At 50.2% G+C, this 21,355-nt stretch overlaps 1 protein-coding gene across 2 annotated transcripts in view; it reads left to right on the top strand.

Annotated features, from left to right (window-relative positions):
- Positions 1-21,355, top strand: part of SMYD1 (SET and MYND domain containing 1) — a 92,860-nt gene that overhangs the window by 25,002 nt on the left and 46,503 nt on the right. For both annotated transcript variants that reach the window (XM_075332655.1, XM_075332656.1), the window contains exons 2-3: positions 1,187-1,363; positions 8,129-8,342. In XM_075332655.1, the coding sequence (XP_075188770.1) occupies positions 1,187-1,363; positions 8,129-8,342 (391 nt within the window). The remainder of the gene's footprint in view (positions 1-1,186; positions 1,364-8,128; positions 8,343-21,355) is intronic.

The following is a 21,355-nucleotide window of genomic DNA, read 5'->3' as shown; positions in this document are numbered from 1 at the left end:
GGTTGCGGCATGCTACTGAGCATGCGCAGTGGAAAATACCGCATGCGGCGACCGGATGCGGTTTTTTTCCGCATCGCGCCGCATCCGGCCTCCATAGGGATGCATTGAAAAATGCGCCGCAGCGGCCGGATGCGGCGCGATGCGGTGTTTTTTGCCGGAGCAAAAAACGTTGCAGGGAACGTTCGATCCGGCCGCCGCATCGGCTACATCTGCCGCATGCGGCAAAAACCGGACCGAACGCAAGCCCCTGCGGCACAATGCGGCACTAATGTAAGTCAATGCAAAAAAAAACCGCAATCGGCGTTACAAAAGCCGGTTGCGGTTTTTCTGCAGAACGCCGTATTGTGCCGCAGAGCAAAAATCCGGATGTGTGAAAGTACCCTAACAGAGATTGCCGGGGACAGAGCAACCTGGGTCACTACATTGGCACTGATTCTCCAAAGGACCTGAACCAGTGGTCCAAAGGTCAGAGTGAGTAGAGACTGTTAAAGACAACCTGGTGTGGTCTCCGTTATTACCATTCAACATCTCCCAGGCACAGCCCTACCTGCGGAGGGCCTAACACCATTGCTGCAAATACCACCAGCCCTGGGAGTACCCACATTTAGCAGCAGCGGTTCTTCATCCTTAACCGCAACCCGCAGGTGGCGTCACATGACATTAACTCTATTCAACCCTGTAAATATCCGCACTTACAAAAGGGGCCCAAGGCACAGAACCGGGCAACGGCCACAGAAGTGACATCCCCGACTGAATACTCTGCCCGGGACCGAGTACCCCCTTCCCTGGGCGACACACTATATGGTAAAACGTTTGCTTTAATTTAAAAGTACAACTTTTCCCGCAATAAAACAAACCCTCATATGGGAAGACTGACGGAAAAATAACAAAATTAAGGCTCTTGGAAGAAGAGGAACAAAAAAACAAACGGTAAATCGCCTGGGGGTGAAGGGGTTAAGAAAGATTTTTTACCAAATGGAAATGTTCCAAATGGGCTTCCATAATTTTGTATGAAATCAGGATAATGCACCTTCCACACCTGACTGATAAATAATATTCATATAAGAAAGCAATAGAGGACATGTCAAGGAAGGAGGAGAGTTGTAGAAAAGTGGCCGGTGAAGGAAGCGTTGATGACATTGTGGGTATATATATAGTATATGTCATGTTATATTTGTCTTTCCAGCCTTACACACTGCGTGTGCCATTCATGCTTCAAAAGGCAAGAAAAGCTACAACGCTGCGGACAGTGTAAATTCGCTCATTACTGTGACCGCACCTGCCAGAAGGACTCCTGGGTAAACCACAAACATGAGTGCGCCGCCATCAAGAAACTTGGCAAAGCTCCGAATGACAACATCAGGTAAAATAGTGTGTGTGAAGGAAATATATAATTGTATATGTGCTGCCCCAGCAGCGGATCGAGCCGCTCGGATCCGGGGGTGGTGATCGTTCGTGGCTCGAGGGTTTCCAGACCCGGGGGCTTAGGGGCTACACTCAAATGTAAAGGGGGTATTTACAAGGGATATGTTTAGTATGTGACACCACCCGTGGTGCGCGGTAATTGGGGAGTACCACCACTGCCGTTGGGAATACCCGGGGTGATGTCGTGGGGCAGCTAGGTGATGTTGTCCTCCACGGGTAGGGGTAGGCCCCAGGACTCAGTGCAGAGGTTAGTCGGGTACTTACTCAGCAATGAAGCAGACACTGACAACAGGGTAAACCAAGTCTCTGGTGCTGCTGCCTCTCAATGGGAGCTCGTCCGGGTCCTGTACCCTGCAGTGATGCCGGTGGTCCGTAACCTGCCTCCTGGCACTACATTTTAGAGTGTCCATTGAAGTCCGGTAGTCTGGAGCTATCCGGCTCCCCACTATGGCTAAGTGGAGGAGCCTGCTCTCAGGGCTCACGCTTGGGATTTCAGTGGGCTGCTTGCTAGGAAAGCCCTATCCCATTAGTTGCGCTAGTGCTCCCGATCTCTGAGCTGGTGGGAATGTCGCGGGCGAGGAGGACGCCGTTGCCGCGCTCGCTAACGCTCGGGTCCGGCGCTGCTGCGGCTGCTGCTGCTCGATGGCTCAAGCGGTGGGCCGGATCCGGGGACTCGAGCGGCTCTCCTCGCCCGTGAGTGAAAGGGGTGGTTGGTTTGGGGGATTTAGTCCGTGACGCCACCCACGGGTTGTGGTGAAGATAGGCACCACCGCTGCTGGTGACGGGGATCCCGGGAGCGATGGTAGGGAGCAGCTGGGATGTTGTTTTCCCCCTCCGTGGGTAGGGGTCGGTGGTCCCGGGGCCCTGTGGTGTGACGGGGAGGCAGGGTTGGTGAGGTGCAGGATTGCAGGGACAGTGCGGCGCGGTGCCGGATGGCACGGGTGTACTCACTCAGAGATGCACAAAGTCCTTGATAAACCAAACGGCTGGATGGACGGGTCCCGCAGCCGGCTGCAGTGTCTCTCCCCGGACAGGTGATGGCGGCTGTCTTTCCCTGCACCCTTTGTGTACTTGTTTGACTACGGTGGATCCCCAACGGTAGTCCGCTCCCCGGTGTATGGATGCCGGAGGAGCCCATTTGCCCGCAGGCACTGGCCCTTGGGTCTCTAGCCTTAGGCGGTAGCTGTATACCCTCACGGTGTGGGCGGTTGCCTTCTGACGGGTCTTTGGCTGTTAGGAAACCCCTGGGGTTCCTGTCACACTCGGATTTGACTGTTGACGGCAACTCCAAGCCTAGTCGGGGTCCGATGGCCCTGCCTGTGTGTGCTGGCTTCACTTGGCTCCCCGGTTGGTACCGGCGGGCCAACGCCCGACCCCGGTCCTACTGTTCCGCGTCGATTCACCACTCCTGCAGACTGCCACCACCGTCTGCCAACCTTGTTGTCAGTGCCTGGGCCCCAAACCCAGACACTCTTCACTTCAACCTCCTCCACTGAACTCTTGAACTCAACTGTCACTTTTCCCGCCTCCAGGCCTGTGAACTCCTCGGTGGGTGGGGCCAACCGCTTGGCTCCGCCCCACCTGGTGTGGACATCAGACCCTGGAGGGAGGCAACAAGGGTTTTGTGTTTGGCTAATGTTACTGTTAGTGGGGGTGGGGGTGTTTGAGTGAAACCGTGACGACCTGGCTAGTACAGGGCGCCACAGGAACAGTCCATAAAGGCTCCGTTCTCCTCAGGTTAATGCCTGAAGTTTCTCCCCGACCTAGAGTCCGTGTACCCCTTCGTGCCTTTGTCGCGGGCGGGGAGGAGGGTGTCAGCACACCGCGCTCACCCCTTCTGCTCGGGTCCGGCAGCTGCTCCTGGTGGCTCGAGCTGTAGGCCGGATCCCGGGGTTTCTCGAGCGACACTCCTCGCCCGTGAGTGAAAGGGGGTTGTTTGTTGGGTGTGGGGATTGTTATAGTTCGTGACGCCACCCACGGTTGTGGTGATTGCACCACCGCTGCTCAGTGTGGGGGTCCCGGGGATGGTGATGCGGAGCAGCCAGGTGTTGTGTTGCCCCTCCGTGGGTAGGGGTTGGTGATCCCGGGGCCCAGTGAAGAGATGTAAAGTGTAGGGCCTGGAGGGCGCAGGGACGCGGGGGCAGCGCTGTGCCTTGCGGCACTGTGGTACTCACTCAGCCTGAGACTTGGACACAGTTTGTACGGTAAACAAAACGGCTGGTAGGACGGTCCCACAGACGGCTGCACCTGCACTCCCGGTAGGTGACGGTGATGTCTCTCTTCCTTGCACCTGTGTTGACTGATGGTAGCGGTGGATTCCCTCCGGTTACCCGCTCCCCGACTGCAATCTGGGCCGGAGGAGCTCTACACTTTGCCCGCAGGCGCTGGCCCTGGGGAAACTGGTGCCCTGGCGGTGGCGGTGTCTCCCCTGTAATGGTCGGGCTGTTGCCGTCAATCGGGACTTGGTTGCTGGGGGATCTACGTCCCCTTCACTGACGGATTCGGCAAATTTGGCGACTCCTAGCCTTGCCGGGGTCCGAGAGGCCCCTGCCCTGGTGCTGACTGTCCTTCGGAACACTGCTCCAGACCACCGGGCACACAGCCAACGGGGTCCTTCCAGGAACTTCCAAACGGTCCCCCTCCGAACAGTCACCGCCGTCGCTGACCTTGCTGTTCTAGCCCTACACAAAGCTGGGCTCTCAGGCTTTGCACTCTCTCTGCTCTGTCACCACTTCTTGCTTTCCTCCTTTTCCACTTTTCTTTCCTTCTCTGTTAACTCTCACTTTAGCTCCTCACACTTGCCCTGCCTGGGCCTTCTGCCTGGTCACTTCCTGCCTCCAGAGCTGTGAGCTCCTTGGTGGGCGGAGCCAACCGCCTGGCCCACCCCCTGGTGTGCATCAACAGACTCCTGGAGGAAGGCAACAAGGATTTCTGGTTAGCAGATGTGCCTACCTGGAGTGTGGGGTGTGGTGGTGTTGTGTCCTGTGTCCCCTGGCTTGCCCAGGGCGACACACCTTCAGTCCCGGACTGGTGATAGGACCAGGCTGCTGACCGTGCTCTTTGACAGGTCCCAAGCACCTAGCCTCAATCACCTGCGACCGGGGGTCCGACTCCTCTAGGTCCAGACCACCGTCTGCGACCTAGTTTTCCTCTCCCCTGGGAGCTCCAACTCCCAGCTTCCTCAGAACTCCTCACTGCTCGAGTGTCACTACTCAACTAACTGACCTGAACACCTCCCACCTCCCTGTCTGACCCCTAGGTGGACGGCCCTATTCCTGCTTAAGCAGCCCACTGGTGTGCCTGACAGGTGTGGTGCAAGGTGTATCTAGGATTTGTGAATACTGGTGGAGGCAGTACTGCAGGATGGAGACCCAGAACCATGAGGGGTTGAATACTGCATGGTTAGGACAGTTTGAGCAGTACCCTACCCTGTGACGACCTGAATAGTCCAGGAGCGTCACATATACATGTATAATCAGCTGTAAAGTCACATTAGTGACAAAAGTGTAAACTGGATTTACTAGTATGGCAAGAACAAAGGTGCTTTCTTTAGAGGTGTCAAACATGGCAGCTCAACTGATGGGACTCTGAAAGGGTTAACAAATGGTAAAAAGAGAGAAATAACAGAAAATACCTGGTTGTCTTCTTTTTCCTTGGGGGGAGGAAAATATGAATATGGATCACAACCAGCATATTGTCATGCTGGGTATGGGGAAGTACCAAGCGAGTGGCGGAAGGCAAGAAGGGAAGGGGACCCTAGTGTCTAGGAAAGGGGGAGATGGTGACCTCTGACCAAACCTACTGCTGGTCCCTGAGGTCCCTCACCACCCTAGATAGGTTCCACACCTATGCGCTGAGCAGGATACCTGACCCTAGGTATCCCTAGTGCTGGACCCTAAACAGGGAACATATAAGATGAGCTATTCCTGAACCCCACTAAACACTATAGAAGACAGAAGGAGGACACACTGGGGGAAAGCATGAACTACTTATCCACAGATGACTCAGGTAGGAGTTCAGCAAAGTTTCATTAACAATACCACAGAGGAGTGCAAGCCACCTGCTTGCAACCAGAGCTTGAATGAACTGAATAATATCACCAGCACCAGTCCAGGGAAAATAAGAGTATTTATACCCAAGGGGAAATCCAGATGATTAGTAGCTGAAGGGAAGAGGAAATCCACTGGGTCTTTAAGGGAAAAGGATGAAAACCCAGCAGAGGAGATACCTAGTATACGTAATATTGACAGCAGGAACAATAGAAAGTCAGGGAGCATTTTGTGCAGTTAAATGCTGTGACCTTCTATTGCCAGACACCAGAGTACTGTGTCCCATTATAGTGTCCTACCTAGATATCCCAGTAATGATAGGTCAGTGGGAACATGGCATCTTTTATATCTAATATATAAAGCTGAGTGTATGTATGTGTGTGTGTGTGTGAGTGTATGTCCGCTACAGGAATTTGCACCGTCACATTTACAATCACAAAATTTTGCACAGACACCCCATGTGATTCAGGGAATGTCATAGACTATATTTTGACAGGAAAATTTAACCCCACGCTTTACAGTTACTCTCCAAAAATCCGGTCTCCATTAAAGTCAATAGAGATTGGAGCTACAGCTTACTAATAGCAGCTGTGATTGGTTGCTATAGGAACAAAATTAATTGTTGGTATAAGAAGCTTAGATGTGAGGTAATAAGATGTCGGTGGGGAGACGGATAGAGAGAGACAGACAGACAGAGAGACAGACATAAGCACAGACAGGGAAAGAGACAGAGAGAAAGACTGACAGACAGGGAAAGAGACAGAGAGAGAGACAGTCAAAGAGACAGACAGAGGCAGGCAGACAGGGAAAGAGATAGACAGGGAAAGAGACAGAGACAGAGGGGGAAAGAGAGGGGGAAAGAGACAGAGGGGGAAAGAGACAGAGGGGGAAAGAGACAGAGGGGAAAGAGACGGAGGGGGAAAGAGATGGAGGGGGAAAGAGATGGAGGGTGAAAGAGACGGAGGGGGAAAGAGACGAAGGGGGAAAGAGACAGAGGGGAAAAGAGACAGAAGGGGAAAGAGACAGAGGGGGGAAAGTGACAGAGGGGGGAAAGTGACAGAGGGGGAAAGAGACAGACCTGGAAAGAGACAGAGGGGGAAAGAGACAGAGGGGAAAAGAGACAGAGGGAGAAAGAGACGGAGGGGGAAAGAGACAGAGGGGGAAAGAGACAGAGGGGGAAAGAGACAGAGGGGGAAAGAGACCGAGGGGGAAAGAGACCGAGGGGGAAAGAGACAGAGGGGGAAAGAGACAGAGGAGGAAAGAGACAGAGGGAGAAAGAGACAGAGGAGGAAAGAGACAGAGGGGGAAAGAGACAGAGGGGGAAAGAAACAGAGGGAGAAAGAGACAGAGGGGGGAAAGAGACAGAGGGGGAAAGAGACAGAGGGGGAAAGAGACAGAGGAGGAAAGAGACAGAGGGAGAAAGAGACAGAGGAAGAAAGAGACAGAAAGGGAAAGAGAGGGGGAAAGAGACAGAGGGGAAAGAGACAGAGGGGGAAAGAGACAGAGGGGGAAAGAGACGGAGGGGGAAAGAGACGGAGGGGGCAAGAGACGGAGGGGGAAAGAGATGGAGGGTGAAAGAGACGGAGGGGGAAAGAGACGGAGGGGGAAAGAGACAGCAGGGGAAAGAGACAGAAGGGGAAAGAGACAGAGGGGGGAAAGTGACAGAGGGGGAAAGAGACAGAGGGTGAAAGAGACAGACCTGGAAAGAGACAGAGGGAGAAAGAGACAGAGGGAGAAAGAGACAGAGGGGGAAAGAGACAGCAGGGGAAAGAGACAGAGGAGGAAAGAGACAGAGGGGGAAAGAGACAGAGGGGGAAAGAGACAGAAGGGGAAAGAGACAGAAGGGGAAAGAGACAGAGGGGGGAAAGTGACAGAGGGGGAAAGAGACAGAGGGTGAAAGAGACAGACCTGGAAAGAGACAGAGGGAGAAAGAGACAGAGGGAGAAAGAGACAGAGGGGGAAAGAGACAGCAGGGGAAAGAGACAGAGGAGGAAAGAGACAGAGGGGGAAAGAGACAGAGGGGGAAAGAGACAGAGGGGGAAAGAGACAGGAGGAAAGAGACAGAGGGGGAAAGAGACAGAGGGGGAAAGAGACAGAGGGGGAAAGAGACAGAGGAGGAAAGAGACAGAGGGGGAAAGAGACAGAGGGGGGAAGAGACAGAGGGGGAAAGAGACAGAGGAGGAAAGAGACAGAGGGGGAAAGAGACAGAGGAGGAAAGAGACAGAGGGGGAAAGAGACAGAGGGGGAAAGAGACAGAGGGGGAAAGAGACAGAGGGGGAAAGAGACAGAGGGGGAAAGAGACAGACACAGAGATAGAGAGACAGACAGAGAGACTGATACAGAGACAGAGAGATAGACACAGACAGACAGACATGGATAGAGACTGACACACAGACAGAGACACAGACAGACAGACTGGGTGAGAGACAAAGAGACAGTTAATCTCCCGGGCAACGCCCGAGTACTATAGCTAGTTGGATATATGATTGATCTTACCACCTCTGTTTTTACTGTTCTTCTGTTATTTTTCTTGCAAATATATGAATAAATTGAAAATTGGGTGTTACCATTACCCTTATATGATTACATTGCAACATATCGGTATTGCACATTATAAATAATCTAATAATGAATGTTATCTGCGGTGTCACCAGGCTTGCGGCTAGAATCATGTGGAGGATAGAGAGAGAAGGAGGTGGCCTGACGGAGGGATGCTTGGTCTCCGTCGATGATCTGCAAAACCACATAGATGACTTTGATTCGGAGGAGAAGAATGGACTGATGGAAGATGTTCAGACATTTCTGGATTATTGGCCAAACCAGGATAAACAGTACAGCATGCAATACGTCTCACACATTTTTGGAGTGGTAAGTCTAAATTGCGATGACAGATGTCTTGTTGATCCCATTGCTGTAGGTGATTCCTGTGCTACCAACAGAAGACCTCTTGAGGTTGTCATACCACTTTGGCAAGATCAAAAGATGTTCGACTGCTTTGTTGATAGATCTTGGGTGAAAAGGATTGGGCATGTTGCATATCAGCATGCCCGATCTCCTGTTCACAGAAGAGATAAGCAGCAAATGATTCCTCCTTCTACTTAAAAACACATACCCTCTTGCCAATGTAACGGGGTGCCAGGGGTGCCTCTGGCCTTGTAGTCGTGGCCCTTGCAGTCAGGCTTACCCCTGGTTCCACCGTCACTATGGGGACAGGAGATGACTTGGTGGGGCAGAGTGTGGTGGTGATGCAGATGTTATCTGGCGCACAAACACTCTTCAGGCAGGGTTCGATGCAATGAACAAACATTCTTTTATTCTTCACAAAGTCCCAAACAAAGCAATAAAGGTGATGATACGCTTTCTTAGCTGGGGGAAGCCTGTCCTTGCGTCCCCTCCAGTGGGGATGTGCCTGACTACTCCACTTTGCCCGGCTCCCACTTCTGGCTACCCACAGCCCGGACCCACACCGGACTGCTTCACACTATGAGGTTCCGCCCGCTCCTTTTCTCACCGGCTTCCCTGATTTCCAGCTCCCACACTCTGCCCCGGCTCTGCTGCTCCGCTCCTGTCCCCGAGACGACTGCTCCCTTGATCTAATCTTTTTCTCACACCCTTGCTCTCTCCTCCCCTTGTCTCTGCCGGCTCCTCCTCTCCACTGTGGTGACAGCCGTCCCACCCGGCCACTAGGGGTACCCTAACACAATACACATGCACATACAAATAAAACATTTTTATTAATAACATTTCCGGGTTAACTATGCTCCCTTTTGCAGGGGGTCTGCTCACCCACTGCATACCTCCCCTCTTAAAACCCGAGCCTCCCGGCACGGCTCTTACTTAAAACACACAGAAGCACGTAAAGTCTGCAATACCGTCCACAATAGGCGCAGCACCCACACAGAGGGCTCCAGTGTGCCCAGTTCTCCTCCTCTGGACGGCCACCAGTGTGCGCAGCTCTCCTCCTCTGGACGGCCACCAGTGTGCGCAGCTCTCCTCCTCTGGACGGCCAGCAGTGTGCCCAGTTCTCCTCCTCTGGACGGCCACCAGTCCCGCGCAGCACTCCTCCTCTGGACGGCCACCAGTGTGCGCAGCTCTCCTCCTCTGGACGGCCACCAGTGTGCCCAGTTCTCCTCCTCTGGACGGCCACCAGTCCCGCGCCCGGCGGTTTCTGCAGCGCTCCCGGTCCTTCTTTCAACTAGCGCCCGGAGGCTCAACAGCGCTCCCGGTCTTAGATGGGCGCCCGGAGGCTTGGCAACAGCGCTCCCGGTCTTAGATGGGGCGACTGCCCGTACAAACACACAGAAGGGAGCTCGTCCCGTGAAACTTTAAAAGAACTTCTGCCGGCTAAACGGCGCCGGACTTAAACAACAGATCAGCAGTGGTGACTTACTCTGGGGGCCAGGCCCTCTTCCATTCCTCCGCTTGGGCCTGGATGTATGCCCCCAGGGATTGTCCCGGCTGCTGACGGATCCTCTGGAAGGACGCAGGGGCGTAGGGTGGCTCCACAGGCGCAGCTGCTGCAGCTCCTCTCGGTGGTGAAGGCGTCGCTGCCCCTGACAATCTTGCTGGTAACGGCGGCGGTGTCAATGCTGAGACTGGGTAGAGTGGAGACGGGTCCTCGTTTCCCGCTCCTAAACAGACTCCACCCCCAGCCCCACGCATCATCTTGACTCCTCCGCTGAGGTACTTCTTTTTCTTCTTCCGTGCCCTGGAGCTGGCGCCTCCCCTCTTTGGGCGGAGTACTCCATGCTTTCTCTTCGGCACCGGCCAGCCCCAGGCTCTTCTTTCGGCGCCAATTTTCCGCGCCTTTTCTTCCTCACAGATAACGGCCTCCTTGCCGCCATCTTGTACCCGGTCCAACGCTACGGGTACTGGGTTCTCTTCCCACCACAGGACTGGAAATCTTGTATCCTGGTCCGGATCCTGTGCTTCAGGCACGACCCGATCTCCAGCCTCCTGGGTCCCTGGCAGGGGACTCGGATCCTGCCGACTACGCCACATGTAACGGGGTGCCAGGGGTGCCTCTGGCCTTGTAGTCGTGGCCCTTGCAGTCAGGCTTACCCCTGGTTCCACCGTCACTATGGGGACAGGAGATGACTTGGTGGGGCAGAGTGTGGTGGTGATGCAGATGTTATCCGGCGCACAAACACTCTTCAGGCAGGGTTCGATGCAATGAACAAACATTCTTTTATTCTTCACAAAGTCCCAAACAAAGCAATAAAGGTGATGATACGCTTTCTTAGCTGGGGGAAGCCTGTCCTTGCGTCCCCTCCAGTGGGGATGTGCCTGACTACTCCACTTCGCCCGGCTCCCACTTCTGGCTACCCACAGCCCGGACCCACACCGGACTGCTTCACACTATGAGGTTCCGCCCGCTCCTTTTCTCACCGGCTTCCCTGATTTCCAGCTCCCACACTCTGCCCCGGCTCTGCTGCTCCGCTCCTGTCCCCGAGACGACTGCTCCCTTGATCTAATCTTTTTCTCACACCCTTGCTCTCTCCTCCCCTTGTCTCTGCCGGCTCCTCCTCTCCACTGTGGTGACAGCCGTCCCACCCGGCCACTAGGGGTACCCTAACACTATACACATGCACATACAAATAAAACATTTTTATTAATAACATTTCCGGGTTAACTATGCTCCCTTTTGCAGGGGGTCTGCTCACCCACTGCACCAGTATCAAGCATGCATGTGCGTAAGGAGATCATGGAAAAAAGCTGTTGTTTGTCCGACAGATACTGAAGGTGCATGGTCTCCTTTGCTCTTTAGATGGTGGAGCCATATAGTGACTATCTTATCAGGACTGGAGAAACTTCTCAAAACTGGCATCTTAAGGTACCGTCACACTAAGCGACGCTCCAGCGATCCCACCAACAACCTGACCTGGCAGGGATCGCTGGAGCGTCGCTACACGGGTTGCTGGTGAGCTGTCACACAGGCAGATCTCACCAGCAACCAGTGACCAGCCCCCAGCCAGCAGCGACGTGTGGAAGCTGCGCTTGGTAACTAAGGTAAATATCGGGTAACCAACCCGATATTTACCTTGGTTACCAGCGCACACCTCTTAGCGCTGGCTCCCTGCACTCCTAGCCAGAGTACTCATCGGGTTAATTACCCGATGTGTAGTCTGGCTATCTGTGCAGGGAGCAGAAGTTGGCTCCCTTCTCACTGCACATTCAGTTGTTGCTGTCTCGCTGTCACACACAGCGATGTGTGCTTCACAGCGGGAGAGTTTCGCGGGCGGAGGGGACGCGCTCGCCACGCTCGGGTCCGGGGCTTCTGCTGCTACTGCTCAGTGGCTCGAGTGGTGGGCCGGACCCAGGGACTCGAGCAGCGCTCCTCACCCGTGAGTGAAAGGGGATGGTTGGTTTGGGGAGAGAGTTCGTGACGCCACCCACGGGACGTGGGGATGATGGCACCACCGCTGCTGGTGACGGGGATCCCGGGAGAGATGGTAGGGAGCAGCGAGGATGTTGTCCCCTCCGTAGGTAGCGGGTTGGTGATCCCGGGGCCCGGTGGTGTAACGGGGAGGCTGGATGGCTGGGGTGCAGGGTTTCAGGGACAGCGCGGCGCGGTGCCGGACGGCACTGGTGTACTCACTCAGACAATCAATGACAGAGTCTCTGGTAAACCAAACGGCCGGATGGACGGGTCCATCAGCCGGCTGCAGTGTTGTGCTCTCCCCGGACGGCTGATGGTGGCTGTCTTTCCCTGCACTTTTTAGAATGTTCTGACTCCTGTGGTTGCCCACCGGTAGTCCGCTCCCCGGCGTATAGGTGCCGTAGGAGCCCGTTTTGCCCGCAGGCGCTGGCCCTTGGATCTCTAGCCTGTGGCGGTGGCTGTATATCCTCACGGTGTGGACTTTTGCCTTCTGTCGGGTCTTGGTTGTTGGGAAACCCCTGGGGTTCCTGTCACACTCAGATTTGACTATTGTCGGCGGCTCCAAGCCTGGTCGGGGTCCGATGGCCCTGCCTGTGTGCTTAGCTTCACTCCGCTCCCCGGTTTGGTACCGGTGGGCCACCGCCTAGCCCCGGTCCTATGGCTCTGCAGAGTTCCGCTAACTCCTGCAGACGGCCACCACCATCTGCCAACCTTGCTGTCAGTGCTTGGGCTCCGACCCAGACACTTGCAGTTTCTGACCTCTCACTTTCACCTCCTGAACTCATCTACTGCTTTTCCCGCCTCCAGGCCTGTGAACTCCTCGGTGGGTGGGGCCAACCGCCTGGCTCCGCCCCACCTGGTGTGGACATCAGACCCTGGAGGGAGGCAACAAGGGTTTTTGGTTGACTGTTGTTACTGTCTAGGGTGGGGGGTATGTATGTTGGTATGTATGTGATTAGCTGGCTAGTCCAGGGCGTCACAAGAGCAACAACTAAAAAATGATCCAGGACATTCAGCAACAACCAACAACCTCACAGCAGGGGCCAGGTTGTTGCTGGATGTCACACACAGCAACATCGCTAGCAACATCGCTGTTACGTCACAAAAGTCGTGCCTCAGCAGCGATGTTGCTAGCGATATTGCTTAGTGTGACGGTACCTTTTAGTGTTAGGACATGACTTAGGTTTTATGCAAATGAATCTGAATGATTCAGATTTTTGCACGGTAGACTTTAGGCCATGTCACACACAACGACTTACCAGCGATCCCGAAAACGATGTGACCTGATAGGGATCGCTGGTAAGTCGCTGGGAGGTCGCAGGTGAGATGTCACACAGTCAGACCTTAGCAACGATGCAGGAACGATACAGGTCGCAGTAGCGACCTGTATAGCGATCTCAGCAGTCACTGTGACCCTGTCACACAGTGTCACACAGCGATGTGTCCTGCACAGCAGGACATCGCCTTTGAAGAAAATGGCCTGGACCATTCGGCAACGACTAGAGATCTCACAGCAGGGGCCTGATCGCTGGTAGGTGTCACACATAACGAGATCGCTAATGGGATCGCTACTGATCTCGTGACTCAGCAGCGATCTCGCTAGCGATCTCGTTATGTGTGACGGTACCTTTTGTGTAGAATGTGTTGGATTAAGATGTGCCAAATTCATTCATGGGAAACTATCAGCTGGACTGTTCTATTTTAATAGGACAGCAGCATGATGTGGGGACAAAGACCCTGATTCCAGCAATGTATCACTTCGTTTGCTGGGTGCAGCCGTTGTGATAGAATCAGTCTCTTCTGTAGATCTAGTAGAGCTCAGTTGTTGAGCTGTGTTCATCCCTGGCCACACCGCTGATTTCTGTGTGCATTGTGTGAACTGCTAATCAGTGCTTCTGATGTGGGTGGATTAAGGCCCTGTCACACACAGAGATAAATCTTTGGCAGATCTGTGGTTGCAGTGAAATCATGGACATATTGTTCCATTTGTACACAGCCACAAACCTGGCACTGATTGTCCACAATTTCACTGCAACCACAGATCTGCCGCAGATTTATCTCTGTGTGTGACAGGGCCTTTAGAAGGCACAAGGCCAGTTGTCCTGTAGTGATAATATCTTGCTGATAAAACACTGATTGCATTGAAAGAGCAAAACACAGCCCAGTAAGTGGTATCTTAGGGTTTCTGCCCCTACATCACGAATCTCTCAGATTACATAGCAAAAACTTGATGTCACAATGTTACTTCGACAGACAGGTGGCTCCTATGCTGACCCTAACGATAGGGGACCCTAGGCTACTATACCTCACCTTCAGATTACTCCTAATGGTGGAGATGCTGAAGTCCTGTGCCTTTCTATACTCCCGGGAAATACTACTCTATTACCCCCTTCCCCCAGGGAGGGACAGGGCAGGACTGAGATGGTAAACAGATAAGGACAGACAAGGGAAAACCAAAACTCTAGCATACTGCACAAACACAGGAATAGAAGAAGAGAGCCTCAGAAGACAAGTAAGAGCAGATAGGTAGCAACAAAAAGGCAACGGGTTAACCCCACAACCACACACAGCATCAGGCATAACACCTGATAGTTAGTCTGTGGAGGTGTGGTGATCCAAATTAAGATAAACTATAGCTGACATAGGTGGAAGGATCAAGCCAACATATGTAGGAGGGGAGGAAATGTGATTGGCTCCCTCACAGCAGGTGATCAAAGGAGAATAGCAAGCAGGTTAGCAGAGATTAACCCTTGCTAATATGCCTCTGAATTAGCAACAGGTTGATGCCCGAGTATGCCTGTGCAACACCCCGGGGTCAAGGGGTTTTCACCCAACACATTGCCAGGCCGTGGGTGCAGATCTTCTGCGTCGTCACGGGCTGGCCTTGCCCGGTTTTGTGACCCCGAGTCGTATAGAAGGGAGGGAAGGCAGTGGTTGGGTAATATGGAGGGAACGGGTGGTAAAGACGGTGAGGAAAGTCTTTTTAGATCGTGACGCCACCTGTGATCCGCGGCCAGAGATGGGGCCGCAGCTGCGGGTGCTGCTCTACAGGGCTGATGGTGTAGGTTGCAACCGGGATGGTGTCACTCCCCACAGGCGGAGCGGGGTTATCCCGGGGAGGATGAGTGAGGATGGACAGGAGTGGTGGTAGTCCCCGATGGCGCCGCAACGCTGGGTGCTGGCGCCGGTAAAGGAGAGGCAGAGACAGGGGATGCGGTTCCAGGTCTTTTTACTCACTGGTTGGTCAAGGGCTGCCCCAGAGTACTGTTCTCTGCCACGATGGGCTCCAGCTGATCCCAGATAGTCGGCGGTCACTGCCGATGCCCGTGAAAATCTTTCTAGTGGAGTGTCCCATGTTTGCTATCTGGAACCCGGGCCGAGCCTCCAGCTACAAGCCACGGGTGCCACAAAGGAAGAACAACACTCTACTGCTGCTGTCCATCTGAGATGTTATCTCAAGCTGTGCCCGGGAAGGTCTGTCTTGGTGAGATGGTTGCACCTACTTCTACCCCAAGTGGTGCCGCCCCCTGTGGTTCTATTTACAATTTGCCATTGGCAACTAAAGCCCTAAACTAAAGACTGATTTAATTAATTAATATATAACTTTTAATTCATTATTTTAAGATCTTTAGGACAAAATAGTTAAAAACGCAGAATACCGTGGTCTGTCTTCAACTGATATAGATGATCATTCTATCATGAGAAATTTCCTATTCAGACTAACTAAATGTCTATGAGTAGTATCTATATCATTTCTATCATGAATGACCATTGGTGTTCGCTAATTAAAATATAACAGACAGTAGCCTCCCCAACATGTTTCGCTACACTGGCGTCATCAGGGGGCTGAGGCTAATACTGACTTACTCTGTTTCAAAGGACCTTTTATTGTCTTCTATAAACTGATATCAATATTGGCCAATAGTCATCAGTGTTATTGGTATCAAAAGGACAAGAAACCTATCATATTGAGAGGAGTGTACTTTCTTTTAAGATCATGCAAACTGATTCATTCTTTGAACTATCTATCATATCACTGCACATGTATTGGGCACATTCACCACTCACATGTTTCCTGCTCATATGTCACAATCCAATCATAATATCCAAATCCCGTCCAATAACTGAGCTCCTGCCACCGCGCTGGGGATTAGCGCTGCTGATATCATCACGTTTATGTCTGGTTAATTCTACCGCACATGCGTCCGCACTTAGATTCAAAGAGGATAATTTTACACATCGCGCATGCGTCTGCACTTAAACCTGCTTTACACCATAAGATCCAGCATACGATATCGTATGCGATCGTACCCGCCCCCATCCTATGTGCGGCACGTTCAATTTGTTGATCGTGTCGCACAAACGAATAACCCCCCCATCACACGTACTTACCCTTCCATACAACCTCAATGTGGGCGGCGAACATCCACTTCCTGGAGTGGGAGGGACGTTCGGCGTCACATCGACGTCACGCGGCAGCCGGCCAATAGAAGCGTAGGGGCGGAGATGAGCGGGACGTAAACATCCCGCCCACCTCCTTACTTCCGCACTGCCGGCGGGAGCCGCGGGATGCAGGTAAGCTGTGTTCATCGTTCCCGGGGTGTCACACACTGCGATGTGTGCAACCCCGGCTACGACGAACAACCTGACGTTCAATTTTTAGGAATTGAACGACGTGCATGCGATGAACGTTTTACCGTTCAATCGCAATCGCAGGTAGCTGTTACATGCTACAATGTAACTTACGATGCCGGATGTGCGTCACTTACGACTTGACCCCGCCGACACATCGTAAGATATATTGTAGCGTGTAAAGCGCCCTTTAGACTCCGAAATAGAGTAATTTTACATATCGCGCATATTCTCTCAGTGTAGTTAGAGAGAGGGGAGCCAGCACGATCTGAAAATGGCATGCATCATATAAAAAGTGCAAATTCACAGATTTATTCCAACTGTACTGTAATATAAATGAGATTTTTAGCAAATAATTGATCAATTCTTTGAGCCACCCCTGCCAACGTCACGGCAAATCTCAATAGGGGGGTCCTACTCTATGTTTTGTATTTCATGTGCCATGCGGCCTCCTAGATAAAGTTAAAAGCAGAACCATAATAGAGCACACATACCTGTAACCTGTATATATAACTCAGTGTAGTTAGGTAGCAGCAGAAAGAGCAACTTCCACAGGGATTAGAACGTTCCTGTAGTTTTGATAGCCAATCCTTTTCGGGGTTCCCTCTAGACTGAATGTGAGTCAAAGATTCTCTCAGATTCTTCCCCCTATGATATGTAATATTTGGAGTAACTCCGATTACCGATTTTAGGTCGGGGTCAGCTCTTAGGATGGGACAATATTTTTTCAGAATGTTATAAACCTCTGTAGAGCATTCATCATAGGTGTCTATGACCCTTACTGGTGAATTCTCAGTTTTCTTCATGCTTTTAATCAAGAGATCATCACAATTCCTTTTGCCCTATTAAAGGCTTTATGCAAAACCCTTTTAGGGTATCCTCTCGCGGTAAAGAATTTGAATAGTCTGCTACATTCTATCCCGAAACTCTTATAATCGGAACAATTTCTACGGGCTCTCATATATTGACCCACTGGGATCTCCGATTTCATTGGAGTGGGGTGCCAGCTATCCCAATGCAACAAATTATTTGTTGCAGTCGGTTTTCTATAGGTGCTTGTCTGTATATTGCAACCCTCATCAATGGTGATCGTTAGATCCAAAAAATTGATGATTTTATTCCAAATTTCTTGGGTAAAGAACATTCCAATCTCATTATTATTCAAAATCATAACAAAATCCTGAAAAATGTCCACTTCACCATCCCATAGGATAAGTACATCATCGATGTACCTACCCCAAAATAAGATGTGACTAGTGTAAAAACTTAGATCCTCAGAAAAAACAGAAACATCCTCCCACCACCCTAAAAATAAATTTGCAAAAGTGGGCGCACAAGTAATACCCATGGCGGTACCCCTGATCTGATGATAAAGGGTACCGCCAAAGGTAAAAGAATTGTGCATCAACACAAACCGCAATAGTGATAACAAGGCAACAGGCAACCGCTCCTATTCCTAGTTCATGATCAATGATACTATATAGCCCTTCCACATCTAGACTAGCTAGAATAGTCGTCTTTGAAACATTAAGGCCACGTAACTTTAGAACAAGATCTTTCATGTCTCTAATAAAGGAGGGTAGCACCTGTACGAATGGGGATAATAGTTCATCTATATATCTGCTGCCACCCTCTGTAAGGGAGTCATTGCCCGAGACGATTGGTCTACCGGGTATTTGGACCACGTTCTTATGCACTTTTGGGAGTGCATAGAACGTGGCCAATGTAGGATGAGGATTATACATCTCCTTATATTCATCCTCAGTGATCAAGGATGCTGATAACGCAACTTTCAGTAGGGCCTGTAAATCTGAGAGGTATTTTTCAGTAGGATCTTCATTCAGAATCGTATAAGTTTTCTTATTATACAATAGTTTTTTTGCTATTTTTTACATAATCCACCGTGTCCATCAGGACAATGATGCCCCCTTTATCCAAGCCCTGTATAGTCACCTTCTCTAGATCTTCAAGGTCACTCAATGCTTTTGACTCGGATGGGCTAAGGTTTTTTGGGTGGTAATGCAATTTACAGTTGATTTTCTTGAAATCTTCCCCTACCATATTCACAAAGGTGTCTATATTATGGTATTGGGGAAAAAGGAGGGGTATTCTTACTTTTTGGTTTTAATGATGAGAAAGGAGGTACAGGTTCATTCATATTCCCATCAGTGCCCTCCTCTAAAGTTTCTAAAATTCTGATTGCTTCATCTTCTCTCTTTTTAATAACAGTAGGATCCCTATTCTTTATTATATGGTATTTGTGTAAAGCCAACCTCCTTGCAAATAAATGTAAATCTTTTGTCCAAATGAACGGATCATATTTTCGAACTGGTGTAAACGATAATCCTTTCCTCAATACCGGAGTATGTGCCTTTTCCAATTTTATTGATGACATATTAAATATTTGCAAGTCCCTTTCTGGTGGCATTGCATTATTTATTGCGCTATCAGCTAAAAAGATTGATTTGTCAAAATCATCTCGCTTGTACTTGTTTGTGGGGTCACTGCTAGATTTGTCACATTTTGTTGAGATGTACCCTGAGGGAGCATGACTTGTAACTGACCTGTAGTTAATTGCATATTTCCCATTCTCGTGGTCACATTCGATTGTGTCACATCTCCTGTTTGAAGAGTATTCTGGACCAGACCATTTTGTACTGAAATTTTACCCTGAATTCCATTCTGTAACAGGCCTGTCATATTTGGAAAAGTAGACATATTCCCAAAGACAACTGGAGCCTGTACTAGGCCAGTTTGTATTTGAGTCTGATTTTGAATCCCATTCTGTAACGTAATGGTCATATTCGGAATAGGTGTAACATTCCCAGGGGCGACTTCAGTCTGCGTGTTCTGTCCCCTCTTAAAGTTTGTGAGACAGATGATAAGAAAGAGAAGGAATTGCTGTTTGATAGATCCCGATTTTTTCCAATTCGTTCTGCTGTCCATGATCTAGAAAATAAGCTTTTTCTCTCTTTATTAGTTCTATTTGGACCACCCTTCCGTTTAGTGGGATTTCTATTGGGATTACCACCCGTAGAGCTGTCCGATTCCGAAAAATCAGTCTCGGAAAAATCTGTCTGTCGTGATTTATTCTGTCTTACTGACCTTCTCCCAAACCTATATACTTCCCCCCTTTCAAAATCAGTTAGATCTCTTATATATTTTTGATGTTTACGTTCCTTAATTTCTTTCTTAACTGTCTCAATATTTTTTCTGTAGGTTTAGTTCTAGTCTGGCAAAATCAGGTTGTGATGAGAATTGTTGTATATTTATTATCTCTTTTTCAAACTGTTCATTGATTTTGTTTAGATTTTTCCTTTCAAATTCCAGGAGATAATTCATCATTCTGAGGGAGTTATCTGTTAATAAATCCTCCCATCCTTTCATAAATTCAGTATTCTCTCTGTGTGTATTGGGGGCTATCTGTATCCTTAATCCCCTATATATACAATTCTCTTCATTAGATATATCGAAGGTTTTACATACACGGCATTTATTTAAGGGTTTAAGGCCATGTGCCCACGGGGATAGTGTCCTGCGGTTATATCTGCAGGACATTCCGCAGGAGCTCCCAGGAAACCGCACCACAACTGTTGTCTGTTTCCATGCTGCAGAATGTCCTGCGGATATGGTGCGGGCATTCTGTATTGAGGATACAGTACCATGGCTTCGGCACTGCATCCTCAATGCAGAACAAGTGATGCAGTGATCGGGTGTTCATACTTACCTCCATCATGCAGCACCTCGCTTTCCGGCGGCCGGGTCACTCTGTCAGCGTCTGCAGGAGAAGGTGGGCGGGCCTGAACTAGCTCCGGCTGTCACATGACCGGAGCTCGTGCAGGCCCTGCCCACCTCTTCCTTCCTGTACCTGGATTCACCGCACTCCTGTACACCGGACGGAGAAAGTGACTCCGGTGAGGCAGGTAAGTATATGGGACCCTGCGGAGAAATCCGCAGGAATAATTGACATGCTGCTGATTTTTCCGCAGGGAAATCTGCATTATTTCCGCTGCGGAAAAATCTGCAGCGTGGGCACAGCATTTCCCAAATGCCATAGAAATGGCTGGGGAGTAGCTGTGCTGAAGATTGTTGAAAAATCCGCAGAATTTCCGCGAAAAATCCGCGGCAAATTCGGCACATTTTCCGCAGCGTGGGCACATAACCTAAAGGTCAGTGATCTTGTGACGTTTATCTACCTCCATGCAATAATTTTCGTATCACAAAGAAATACAGAGAATATTTGGACATTTTGTTGTTTATTCACGATGTAGGACCTAAAAAGACTAATAATAAAGATTTTTCTATTTTATTTCTATATTTTTTTGGCCTATTATAATAGTCATCAATATTTATAGAGCAATGTATTCTGAACATATGAATATACTAGAATCACTTGTTTAAGACAAAAATTTTATTTACATTTACTCTGAGTAGGCGGAATAATGATAATGAATAAGAGGGGAGGATTCATATAAAAAGACATTTTCAAAAATATCTCATTAGAATAACATTGAAATTTATAACAGCTTGACAAGGGTTATTCCTGTGTGATATGGCAAGATAGCCTATATATAATAACTTAGAAGTGACATAAATATAGTACCCTAATAGGGCTCATAGCTAAGGCTATATGATTTCTCTGAGCCAGGGGATTCAAAAAGAAATGTCACAAAATAGAGTTATGTGGATATAAAATAAGTGATTCTGTTTTTTCTAAGTCCGTGAGCATGCGCTGTTATCTGCTATGTTTGCCCTGCAATGCAGCTAAATAGGTTAATGACTCGCTGCTATAATAAGGAGAAAAGTTTCTCTCCGTCTAAGTCCGCGAGCATGCGCTATCTGGAGAGAGTTCTGTTTCCCGACGCATGCG

The sequence above is a fragment of the Anomaloglossus baeobatrachus genome, chromosome 1 (genome assembly GCF_048569485.1).
Source record: "Anomaloglossus baeobatrachus isolate aAnoBae1 chromosome 1, aAnoBae1.hap1, whole genome shotgun sequence".
Lineage (NCBI taxonomy): Eukaryota > Metazoa > Chordata > Amphibia > Anura > Aromobatidae > Anomaloglossus > Anomaloglossus baeobatrachus.
Note: the sequence above shows the minus strand (reverse complement) of the source record. Positions and strands in the feature narration are given on the sequence as shown.